General features: G+C 34.8%; 1 protein-coding gene across 1 annotated transcript; it reads left to right on the top strand.

The window, feature by feature from the left end:
- The first annotated feature begins 537 nt into the window (after positions 1-537).
- On the top strand, positions 538-12257 carry LOC110101514 (serine/threonine-protein kinase PBS1). The gene is made up of 5 exons (XM_020829437.2): positions 538-1067; positions 1432-1637; positions 1817-2006; positions 9242-9633; positions 11377-12257. The coding sequence occupies exons 1-5, from the start codon at positions 947-949 to the stop codon at positions 11830-11832; spliced, it is 1365 nt and encodes a 454-aa protein (XP_020685096.1). The 5' UTR covers positions 538-946; the 3' UTR covers positions 11833-12257.
- The last annotated feature ends 422 nt before the right edge of the window (positions 12258-12679 follow it).

Here is a 12679-nt window from a genome sequence, read left to right as displayed (position 1 = left end):
TAATCAAGCTTTATATGTAAATTTTGATAATATACCCTAACAAATTATCATCATCATCATCATCATAAATGAATTCTTTTGAATTTAAACATTGCAATTTTCTTTATATAATCAAGGTTTATATGAATTTGTCTGTTATAAAATTGGACGATCAATCTTTTGAAATATATCCATGTCATTACGAATTTTTTATATGAAAGAAAGAAAATCTAATGTTCAAAGAAAAAAAAAAGATTGAAAATTTTTTCATATGTTGAACCTCAACATAATGTGACCATCCACTATATAATAATAAGAAACTCTTCTTAGAATTTATCGAATGAAATAAAAAATAATTACCATCCACTTCTAATTTTTAATGCAAAAAATATAAATAGTTTAATGGTCAACATTTGCTAAGTTGAATAGAGAGATTATTAAATCCATAAATACAAAATTCACACTGATGGAATGGATCAAATTTGGCTTAATTTTCATCTCTTTGCATTAAAATTTATAAAATTGCCATAAACCCTAAATCGCTGGACTTTACATTTGTATGGAAGTTAGCTCGCACCAACGAAGAATCTGGCAGTTTGCGTCTTGCTACTTGAGAAGCCAAACATCTCCTTCCTTTTTTCCTTTGTATATTTTTTAATTAAATTATCTGTATGAAATGACAAGCGGCAGAATCGGAAACACCGGCCGGCAAGTCTTCTTTTTGACTGTGCAGGTCAGCGGGAATCAACGAGCGCCCTACTCCGCCATAAATTCTTTCGAAGAATTCTGTCTCCTCTGCAGCTATTACCCTTCGAATCGGGGTGACAGGATCTTGGAAAAGCAAATTCTGGCGTTGGATTTGAGGGAATCGATCCGTTTCTGTGTGGTTAGTGGTAGAATGTGATCGGGCTCAATCGAAGGGGTTGAAGGATCTGAACTTGTTTGTTTATCGGTGGTTTGTGATTAGATGGGTTGTTTCTCTTGCTTTGTTTCTGAGGAGGGCGGGGATTCCCATTTGCGCGGGGAGGAAGATGGAAGGAAAGAAGCGCGGACCATGGAAGCTCCTCGCATGAAGATGTTATCTTCTGGTATGTTTTTATCGTTGATCCTCTTCTGGGCTTTGTCGATAGGTAGATCTGGAATTATTTTTCCCTTATAGATAAGAATTTCAACTCCCCGACTCCGGTTTGGAGGTCAAATGCAAAATTTTTAGGCCTTTTTTGGGGTAATAGATTGATTAATTAAGTTTGTTTACGGCGGTGCTTATTTTATTCCGTAGATTGCTGTTTTGATTTGTCTGAGTTCTGTTGGTTCTAATCTGAAGAAGTAATCTAAGAATGTATAATTGAGGAACACCACCGTGCCCTAATACGATCTGGAATACCAATATATTCATCTTTTGTTTAGTTGGACAGAAATGAAGGTTTAGTTCATCCCCTCGTTTATTTGCAGCATCGAGCAAAATTAGAAGCAGAAACAGTATGGGTTCTAGAAAGGGTTCATTGTCTCAGAAGGATGCGACTGGTGTAACCATATCAGCACAGACATTCACATTCAGGGAGCTTTCTGCTGCAACAAAGAATTTTAGACGAGACTGCTTCATTGGCGAAGGTGGTTTTGGCCGGGTTTATAAAGGTCGGTTGGAGAACAGTGGACAGGTAATATGATTTTCATGGATGCTAATCTTCTTCTTCAATCATTAATTATTCGTCTGAATGGTGAGGAACTTTTTTCTGTTCCAATCCTTTCCTCTCCTATCTTGTTTTCTTCGACAATATTTCTTGATTCTGTATCTCTGAAGTCGGATTGACGCTTTAGATTTGTGCTTTATGTTCAGATTGTAGCTATAAAACGTCTTGACAAGGATGGGCTGCAGGGAAATAGAGAATTTCTGGTGGAGGTTCTCATGTTCAGTTTACTGCACCATCAAAACCTTGTTAATTTAATCGGCTATTGTGCTGATGGAGATCAACGGCTTCTTGTATATGAGTTCATGCCTCTGGGATCTCTGGAAGATCATTTGCATTGTAAGTTTATACTTGGTTGAATTACTTATTAAAGTTTTGCTATTGAAATCTGTTAATCATGACCTCATACTTGGTTTTGCATGGAACTTGTTTTTCTTGTATTGCTCTGTTAAATATAGGATTAATTATTCTATGTGGAAGCCGAACACCATCCGGAAATCAATCAAAATGTGCCACGTCATCCCTCCACTCAGTACAACAACCCGATATTGTTGCACCGATGCTCGGTACCGCTGGCGTGGCACATTCTTGTTGGTCTCTGGATGATGTTCTGCATCCGGTCTCCGCACAGAATAATCTCTAAATATAGAGAGCAAAACATTGTATAAAATAGATCGACGAACAAAAATGTAAAAAAAAATTATACAAATCCTATTGATATCTTTACAAATTTTATTATGGTTTGGGACAAATTTGTTACTGCTTTCTAAAGCAATTTTTTAGTGCGAACATTTTTAGGGCTAAAAATTTATGTACTAAAAAACTGATTTGAAAAGCCGTAAGAAAGGCATCTCAAACAAAGCCTTAATCTATAGTTGTTATTTATTTGCATGAATAGCTAAAAAATATGTCCTCGTTTAATCATCTTTGACTGTCTGATAGATATTGTTCTCTTCATGGCAAAATGGTGGTATTCAAACTAACTGTATCATTCAATCTTTCCTTTGAGCGACAAGAGGAAAAAGGTCTAGGGTGCATATCTAATTGTAGGCAAGATTAGTGATGAAATCTTGATTTTTTTCAAGAACTTACAAGAGCATGCTCCTCTCATACAATGGAAGTTCATTGCCAAAAAACATAGAGAAAATTAGATCATACTAGATGGTTTTTTTTTGGATTTGCTTACTTTTGTTTTTATTTTACAAGCATCTTAGTCCATCATGAATATTTGAAATATTTGAGATAAGATTGATAATGATGACGGTTGTGATGATGATATTTTATTTTATTTTATTTTTAATGGTTAATCTATCAATTATAAAAAGCTGTTGAATTTAATTCTTCAAATAGTTTTATATTGTTTGTTGAGATCAACCATTGTTAAATCTTAGAGGAGTTCTTGAGCTTTCTTGTATGAGAGAGGGAGAGGGATAGGGAACTGAGGGAGAGAGAAACTGTAGGAATTCTTAAATTTTTTTTATTCCTTGGCCTTAATGTCTTATTACAGGGGGCACTGTTTGCAGCACCCTACACAATATTGGGAGAATAAAATGCACCCAAGAGTCAACATAACCTAAAATTGGACCAATCATAATAATCTCCACCTTGGTCCAAATTTATTTAAAAAAAAAAACAATTTCATCTTGCAAGAATCCTCCATGGCATACTGAGACAACGGCAAATCGGACCCCGACGCTGCTCTCCAAGAACAGCCTAACTCCACGTCAAAGATCTAGACCGATATTTAGTCAAGAAAAAGGTTCTTGAATCTGTAGTGGTTTGTCGCACACATGGACAACCCTCCTTCATGCAGCCTCTTGTGATTCAGCACGGACTCTCGTAGCCGGCGCGGCCTCGACAAGTGCGAAACACGTGCGTTCGCCTGCACCAAATGTCGCGCGGCTTCAACCCACGCGAACCCCACGCCCTGTGCGTATCATGACCTTCTGCGCTCCCCATGCTCCTCACGTGCACTCTTGCGCACCGCCACGCTCCCCGCGCACTCATGTGCACCTAAGCGCGCTATGCTGCGACGCGTCCCTATCACTCATTCGCGCGCTCCACTTGACAGCCTGTGCCTTGCGCTCTCAAACCACACCCGAAAAATGCTTCTTAGCAGCCCAGATCCGGTACGAAATCCTGCCAACTCGTCGCCTCCACCTACTAGCGCAAGGGATTGACCCGCACAACCTCCGACCTGCGACATCGTCTGCCCACCGCTTTTATCTTTCTTGAATAAGAACATTCCTCCACATCGAGATTGCCTCCACTAGGCTCTGATACCAATTATTAAATCTTGGAAGAGTTCTTGAGCTTTCCTGCATGGGAGAGAGAGGGACACAGAGGAGAGGGAGAGTGAAACTGCAAGAAATCCTAAATTCCTTTATTCCTTGGCCTTAAAGGCTTATTACAGGGGCCACTGTTTACAACACCTTATACATCCTATTTATAATGCTAGGAGGATAAAATGCACCTAAGAGCCAACATAATCTAAAATTAGACCAATCACAACAGCCATGACGATTTTTGCATGCTGAAATCATCTTGTTAGTCGCAATTACAAACAATTCTTTGCTCATCTTCAAATGCATATTTAGAGAGAGAATATGATCCATTTGGGTGAAAACTAATATCATTCTCTTTCTATTGGATTTTAATTATGAGCCTCCCAAATCAAAATCAAGATCATTGGACAAAAGCTTAAAGAAAAATTCATTAAATTTACTATTATTGTAATGCGTATCAATCATCAAAACTCTACAAGTGATGCACTATTGATTGTTTTCTAAGAACTTTTTGATGCATCCTAGCAAACAGCTGCATCTTTTTTTCTTCCACTTGGACCTAAATGGTTAGCCTTTTACTAAATTGGGCCATTTTGGGCTTGGAAACTGGCCCGTGGATATGTTCCTACCGAACAGCTGCATCTTCGTTCTTCCAAGTGGACCAAAATGCAAAGCCTTTTACTAAATTGGGCAATTTTGGGTGGAACGGGCCCGTGGATAAGAATATCTGTTGTGATTTGTAATATAGACTTCCAACGATCATGCCACAATTTTACTTTAGATTACATCAAGGTTAACAACAATTAATTAATCCATTTTTTTAAAAAATAATATTTAGATAATAAAATCGAATAAAATTACTATTTAATGATATAAATATCTATTATTTTGATTTATGTAGAATTAGTCATAATTCGGACTGGAAGTAATTTAAACTTTTGTCAATGATGAATTCTAACTTAAAATTTTATTATGACTGTAAAAAATATATTTTAAAATAAGCCTGTCCTCTATGAAAAATTTATAATAATTACTATTTAATAAATTCCACGTAAATATTAGGCTTATAATTATGATACAATACTTGGACTAAATAGTTAGTTCTTATCTTTATGTTTTTTATTTTAAATTTTTTTGTAATATTCACAATATAGTATTCTCTCTTAAATGTATTTTAATATAATATAATCTCTATGTAATTCTTCTTTAGGGGGATTTAGTACATATCATAAAATTCTTATACTTATTCCTATTTATTTATATAATACATTATCTAATTAATTTTAAAATATATGCACAAAAAATATATTTTATTTTAGATGAATCATTATTATTACTATTATTTTTTGTGTTCTTTAGAAAGTAAAATGTTACATATCTCTCTCTCTCTCTCTCTCTCTCTCTCTATCTGCTTGCTGTCTTGCTTGATGCATGTGCGCGTTCACCCTTCCTCGGTATCTCTTGCCTTTTTTGTTTAGCTTATTTTTAAAACAGTAATATCACTTGCACTCTCGCCAACAAAAGGATCTGCCGATTACAGAGTTTTATAACACATTGAGAAGAAAATATGTTTAATTTCGCTAAAACTGTTCCTTAACTATTTTTCCAGTTCTTTGAAAAAAAAAATTAATGAATTTCTGATTGCCAAAATATTTTTTGATCTTCGTCTCTCTTTTCGCAATGTAGAATGTCATTAATGGTGGATCACTGTTGCACTCAATCTCGTGTTTTTAATGTCACATAACTATTAAAAGTTCAACCTTTGACCAATAATCAGTCAACCCTTGTTAGTTCAAGGGGCAGTTTCGAGGTGGCAAACAATTGCTGTAAAAAGCATTAATCTTCATTTGCTTCACAGTCATTCAAATAATTTCAAAACATTTCTTTTACACTGTATTCCTTTAACACTATTCCTTTTTTAGCCGACCAAATAACCCCGTAATTCTTCAAAATGTTCAAATCACCTAATCAAAATGATCTAAGGGAGAAATCAATTGGTGTAATTATTGCATAAGAAAAACATGTGAAAAGAACAAATTGTGTGAAAGAGGATTTTGGATTCTTTTGTTTCTTCAAAAAGAAGAAATTTTTGAAATGAGACCAAGTTTTTTTTTTTTTTTGAATCGTAGGCAACAATATTGCACTTGATTTGCTGTCTTACGAAGCATCGAACTGAATAAGCACTTTGACAAACTATCTAATACTTTAACAATAAATTTGACTTTAAATATATGAGTTGGAAGAGAAGTGGTTTCTTTGTTTGGGTGAGGACTATAAATAAAATATTACAGATCTATTTTGTAGAATGCAGCATAAGAATTAACTTGTCGTCCCTCTTCAAAACCTTTGAAATCAACCCTTGTACAGTCATTGTAAGATACGTGACTATTTATTTAAATTTTTTTGAACCTGGTAGTAAAAAGTGGTTGGTTGCTTCATGGAGTTAAATATGGTGTCTTTCCTAGAATTATGGGAGCATAGTTTACTAGATAGTGTTGGATTGACTATTATGAGAAGAGAGTGAATGTGTTTATGACTTCCCTTGAAGGCTATGAGCGGTATAGTCCTACAATGGACAAATAGAAAATTTAGGTTTTTTGTTATATGCTTAGTATGAGATTTATGGTGGTTTCTCTTTATGATCTTCAAACTAAGTTTCATGTTCAGTTACTCTTTCTTTCTTTTATTGTTATTATTCTTTTCTTAGTACTTTATCTACATTCTCTGCATTTTGTGAATATCTTTATTATTTTCACATGAAAAACCTTTTTTTCATCTTCAACATATATATGTTTTTATGTAATCTGATTTTTCCTCCACATATACATTTCTTTGATCTTCAATCTTGAAGCAAAAGTATTCTATTCTTGCAAGCTTTCTTCCTTTGATATTTTATTGATGGCTTAACATACTGTAATGTAGCATATTTTGCTTCACTTCATGATTTCTTCACATCTATTCAATTTTTTAGCAATCACTGATTGTAAATCATCTTCTCAATCATGGGTGTATCTTCCTTATTATTTTGCTGACAGAAGAAACGTAATTACTTTCAAGGCTCTTATATCAAACTGAAGCAGAACTATGATTTTTTTTTTTATAAAATCCCACGGAAGAGGCCTATACGTTAATGAAGAGAAAAAAGAACAATACTAGAATGACTCCAAAGCTTGCTAAAATACAGCATATTAAAGATAAAAACCTAAGAGCCTCAAAATTCACCTAAAAACAAAAACCAAGACAATACAAAAAGAAGACCAGCCTAAGCACAAGCAAAACAAAAAAGGAGTCAAAGGAAAACACCAATTGCCCAGCAGTCAAATGTCTATAACCAAAGCTACAGTGCCATATAAAGTCGTAGCCCAAAGATCCAAAACTGGCATCACCAACAACAACCTCACAACTCCAAAGCAGCAGTCAAACATCTACAATCAGAACTATGATAAGAAGATAATTTATGCTTGTTTAGGGTTGTTGATGCGGAATCATACAAAGGCTACATCAATCTATGCATGCAAACTATACTATGTATCAAATTCCTGTAAGTAAATTAGTTAACATTTGAAAATGAAAAAAAAAAAGGCTCGACATACTACAAATTCACATTAGATCTGGTTATGTAGTACCATTGAAAACCATATGATGGGATATGCTCACGGTACATGCCCTCTTTCCATGAAATATTAGCACACATGTTCTAAGATTGCTCTTTTCTGAGTCTTTATAACTAAGGGCGGCGAGATGAAGATCAAGTTTGTCCCCACATTGACGCTTTTTTCTTAACAATAGGATCAAGGAAAACTAGTAGGCAAGAGGAAAATCCAGTTTCTAATGAAATTCAAGGCTTTATCAGGAGAGTTTATGTCTGACATCTAACTTTGCATAGAGTCATCTTTTGATCATGGAAGCAAACATAAATTTTATGCATTCATTAAATACTAGGATTGTAACCCTTGTAAACTTTGACCAACTATAAGTAAAACAAGTCCTAATACACCCTACAACGCAAGATAGATATCTTTCTGGAGTAAACTTGGACTTATTTATTGTTCAAACTTGATTAGACGCCTAAAAATAACTTAATAGCATGCAAAGAATACATGCAATAACAATTCACTATACAAAATAACTCGCATAAACTCTAATGGCGTTGAAACATAAGTAATATAATAGCCTTAACGGATAAATACTCTAAGTAGACAAAAGACACTAGAAATTCTGAAGTAGACAATTTCTGCATTTCAACAGTTTCTCCGGAAATCAATCCAAGATAGAATCGATCGATTTTCTTCCTATCAATATGATTCTTGGCATCTCAAAAAGAAAGATGAAAGATTCTGTAATTCATCCTTTTGTAAAGTGAATGTTTCAAAACTAAACTTTTTTTCCCATCCATCTTTATAGTTGAAGAAATTTGAAGATTATTATGGGCAAATCTGAACTTTAGTTTATCTGCATCATTGATAAAATCTAATATAAACTTTATAAACAAAAAGAAATATATAAAATGAAATCTCAACTTGATCTAAATAGACTTGATCAAAACAAGGAATGTTATAGAATCAGTGGTGCGATAGTGTGAACAACATCCTAAAGAGTAATTTATGAGATATAAACCCCCTCAAACTAGAAAAAAACCATCATAATAGTTCTTTTGACATCAATATGTCTCTAAATTTTTTAAAGGTATAATTATTAAATAATAGTTTATAGAGTATTATTCTTATGAACAAAAAAATGCCCAATTTGATAGTAAATGGTTAAATTGCTTCATCCACACGTTTCAATTTTTCCAAGAACCATCATATATTGTCAGTTGCAAAGCTACGCCATTATGTTTTGTTGTTCTTAAGTTTAGTTTTATTTTTTGTTTTTTTACGTATCGCCTAATTTTCCATTTTAGCATATCAGTTTATACTTTTTATAATTTGAGAAATTTACATACATATTATTTTATTTCATATTATTTACATATTTAACACCCAAAACATTAATAATACATGTCTATTACTCATATACAACTTTAATATCAAATATACCACTTCTATAATTTATTTCTATCATTCATACCATCCTATAAACTTTAATATTTCATTCCATACACCTAAATTTTTTCTATGGGTGGTAAGCATGTAATATTAATATTTTTGAGTGTTAGATATGTAAATAGTATAAAATAAAATGTTATGTATGTAAATCCCCCTTTTAATTTTTTATATCAGTAATATCATGAAGGTCGGCGTTGGGCATTTTGAGAACATTAATTAAATAGTGTAACATTTACTGCAGATCTCCCACCAGATAAGGAACCCTTGGATTGGAATACAAGGATGAGAATTGCAGCGGGTGCAGCCAGAGGGCTAGAGTACCTGCATGATAAAGCCAACCCTCCAGTCATCTATAGGGACTTCAAATCTTCCAACATTTTATTGGATGAGGGGTTCCATTCAAAGCTCTCTGATTTTGGGCTTGCAAAGCTTGGTCCAGTTGGTGACCAGTCTCATGTTTCAACTAGGGTTATGGGGACATATGGATATTGTGCTCCGGAATATGCTATGACAGGGCAGTTGACAGTCAAATCTGATGTCTATAGTTTTGGAGTTGTCTTCCTGGAGCTAATTACTGGAAGAAAATCCATTGACAATTCCAAACCACATGGAGAGCAGAACCTTATTCGCTGGGTAAGTTTGCAAATCAAATTTTAAAATGATTAGAGATGAAAGTGCTTATGATGATGGTTGAGTAGTGCCTCAAGTTTCTATGCTTTGATTTAAAACTTTTTATTTGAGATAGTCCCAATCACCCGCCACGGCTTAGCTCAGGTGGGGGGAGCTCGGCTGGGCAAAGCCCAGGTCCCAGGCTCGAATCCTTTGGGCGGCCGTAATTGCCTTGAGTGTTGGCCCAGGTAAATGGTATGGGTTGCCTGCTAGGTCGATCGGGATTTACTCGCCTCAAAGCAGAGAGGTTCCTTGTCACAAAAAAAAAAAAAAAATAAATAAAATAAAAATAGTCCCAATCAAATAACATGAATGTAGAATATTAATGGTTACCATGTATTATGAGTTCATTCAAGTCTTTCAATTACAAAATTTGATCACTATGATCAAGTCACTTATGATTGAGTTCAGTGTGATAGAAGTAAGAGAATAGATTGGTTCCTTGAAATTTCTAAGGATATAGATAAAAAACTTTATATCACAGAGACAATGGAATGGAAGTAGCATTTATTGATACAAATGCAAGTATATTTTGATGTTTTGATCATACACAATAGAGAGAAAATTATGCAATTTTTGTATAGATGGATCAATGCTTTGTTTGGTATGACTTTTTCATGGCTTTTTTGGTAGGAAAAATAGCTAATAAAAGTAGTACCCCATTTGTTTAAATTTTTCCTTTAAGAAGTTGTTTATGAAAAATTATATTTAAAATCGCGATAAAAAAGATTTTTTAAAAATAGAAACAAAAAAGCTTAAGCCACCTCAAACAAAGTGTGCTATTTCATAATATATAGTGTTATACATAGACAACTATAATTTATATTCTTTTACATGGACCTAGAAGGGTTTAATACTACGCCGACATTACAATAGAAGATAATCTTCTTTAAGCCACACCACTTTTATTTTTAAAAGGTGGCAGAACTTCTTTCTATGCAATATCCTTTTCAAAGTAACCAAATTGCCCTTCACCAATGTCAACACATTAAATGCCCTTCAATTTAAAATTTCCTGTCAAAACCCAACATTTTTTCTTAGGAAGACAACATTGCTATTCCTTTCAGTTTTAGAGAAAACTCTACTTGAGTTTGCCCCACAGAAAGTTATGATTACAAAACCTCATTATGACAACTATTCTTTGCAAGCAATATATGTTTATTTACTAAAAACACCTAAAGATTATGGCTTCGTTTGGGAGAAAATTATTAGGTGCAGAGTCCGGACGTAGAGATTTAGCAGGACATCCACTTAAAATGTGACACGTGGAGTGTGCTTTTGTTGCCCTTTTTTGTGCTATTTACCTGCATTTTTGTTGCACTTTAGTTGCGCTTTGACTGCTCGTTTGATTGCGCTTTACCTGTGTTTTGGTTGCGCTGTTGGTGTGCTTAGCTTAAAGTTCCGCGGACACATTAAATATATAAAGTAAAAAACAAATACAATTGAGTTATCCACGTGTCCACTCCACATTTCAACATTTTATTGGAGTCCGGACATATCTCGACGTCCGGTGTCCGCACCTAATAATTTCTCTCATTTGAAACGGTTTTTTTATTGCTTCTTAAAGCAACTTTTTAGTACAAAATTTTTAATTGGCATGCTTTTTATAGTGTAAACAATATCAACTACAGTTTTGGTCCTCGTAAATCCTCAAGGATTTAGCTTATCCCTAAACATTATAAACTAACATGATGGAGACCCTTGCAGGCCCGACCAATGCTCAATGACCAAAGAAAGCTTTCCAAGCTAGCTGATCCTACGCTCCAAGGACGATACCCAATGCGTAGTCTCTACCAAGCTGTTGCCGTGGCCTCCATGTGCATCCAAGAAGAGGCAGCTGCGCGCCCACTCATTGCAGATGTTGTCACCGCACTGTCATATCTAGAATCGCAAACCTACGATCCCAAGGCGGTGGCCGCCTACAGCCACCGCCTTGATCGGCTGAGCCGCGGGTCGAGGGAGGAGAATCCCAGCCGAGGGAATCAAGAGGATGGAAGCAAGTGGGGTTTATGTGGGATCGAAAGAGACGACACGCCGAAAGAGATCGCCGGCGTCATCAACAAGGATGTTGAGAGGGAGCGGGCGGTGGCCGAGGCAATGATGTGGGGAGCAAACTGGAGGGAGAAACAACGAGCTTCCAGGCACGAGGCCTTGACACTTTGAAAGGAAAAGCAGGAAAGGTAAGGAGGAGCGGGCGGGATACGGTGTATATTGTTAGGATTTAGGGAGGAGAGCAACCGCATTCTTTGTGTTTGTTAAAGCGATAGGAAATTTTGTCGGAAGGAGGGAATCTGATGCTATCTTTTCATTTGACCGTTGGGCTTTCTCGGCTATTACTTGTATGAGGATTATAGCAGAAGTGCTTCGACGAATGGCAAAAAAACCTATTAGGAAAAAAAATTGTTGTTTGTATCAATATTAAAGTTTCTTTATTTTAAATTGATGAAATTGGGTTTCATGAAGATGTAACTGTTTGGTTGATAGGAGATTTAGGTTTCATTTGAGATGAATTTCTTTATACTAGAAAGTTGTTAGTAAGAAAGTCGTCGCAAACGAAGCTTTAATAAATGCATTTTTTAAAATTGTAATGAGTTTCATGTGTTATTTGATTTGAAGTTAAAAGATGTGTAATGTATTTCAAATGAAATGGTTTTATGAACGGTGGTTCTTAGTTTGTTGAAATAAATCTTCTATTTTGATTTTGATGAATTTAAAAATTATTAGATTGGATTGATTTATAAATATTAATGTTCAAAGAGCTACAATCAAAAAAAAAAACAAAGGAGCCAACAATCCCTACTAAGATATAAGATAAAATGAAAAAAAAAATAAAGGGAGGCAATGAGCCATCACCCAAAAAAAAATTCAAGCTTAAGCCAACTTTGAAGCCCAATTAGGTACCAGCAATAATACCCGCAAAATCAAAAGATTTACAAGCACGCAAAAGACCATTCCCAAAGATATACAAGAGAAAATAAGCACCCTCCAAAGCTCAATCAGCACATACAAC

Source organism: Dendrobium catenatum, unplaced genomic scaffold (assembly GCF_001605985.2).
Source record: "Dendrobium catenatum unplaced genomic scaffold, ASM160598v2 fragScaff_scaffold_847, whole genome shotgun sequence".
Classification (NCBI taxonomy): Eukaryota; Viridiplantae; Streptophyta; class Magnoliopsida; order Asparagales; family Orchidaceae; genus Dendrobium; species Dendrobium catenatum.
This window is presented reverse-complemented; position numbering and strand designations above follow the sequence as displayed.

Bases quoted from the DNA above. Each gene is read 5' to 3' on its own strand.
- LOC110101514 (XM_020829437.2), top strand. From the start codon at position 947: ATGGGTTGTTTCTCTTGCTTTGTTTCTGAGGAGGGCGGGGATTCCCAT. The intron at 1,068-1,431 runs GTATGTTTTTAT...GTTTATTTGCAG, and splicing joins CATGAAGATGTTATCTTCTG to CATCGAGCAAAATTAGAAGC. The intron at 9,634-11,376 runs GTAAGTTTGCAA...AGACCCTTGCAG, and splicing joins AGCAGAACCTTATTCGCTGG to GCCCGACCAATGCTCAATGA.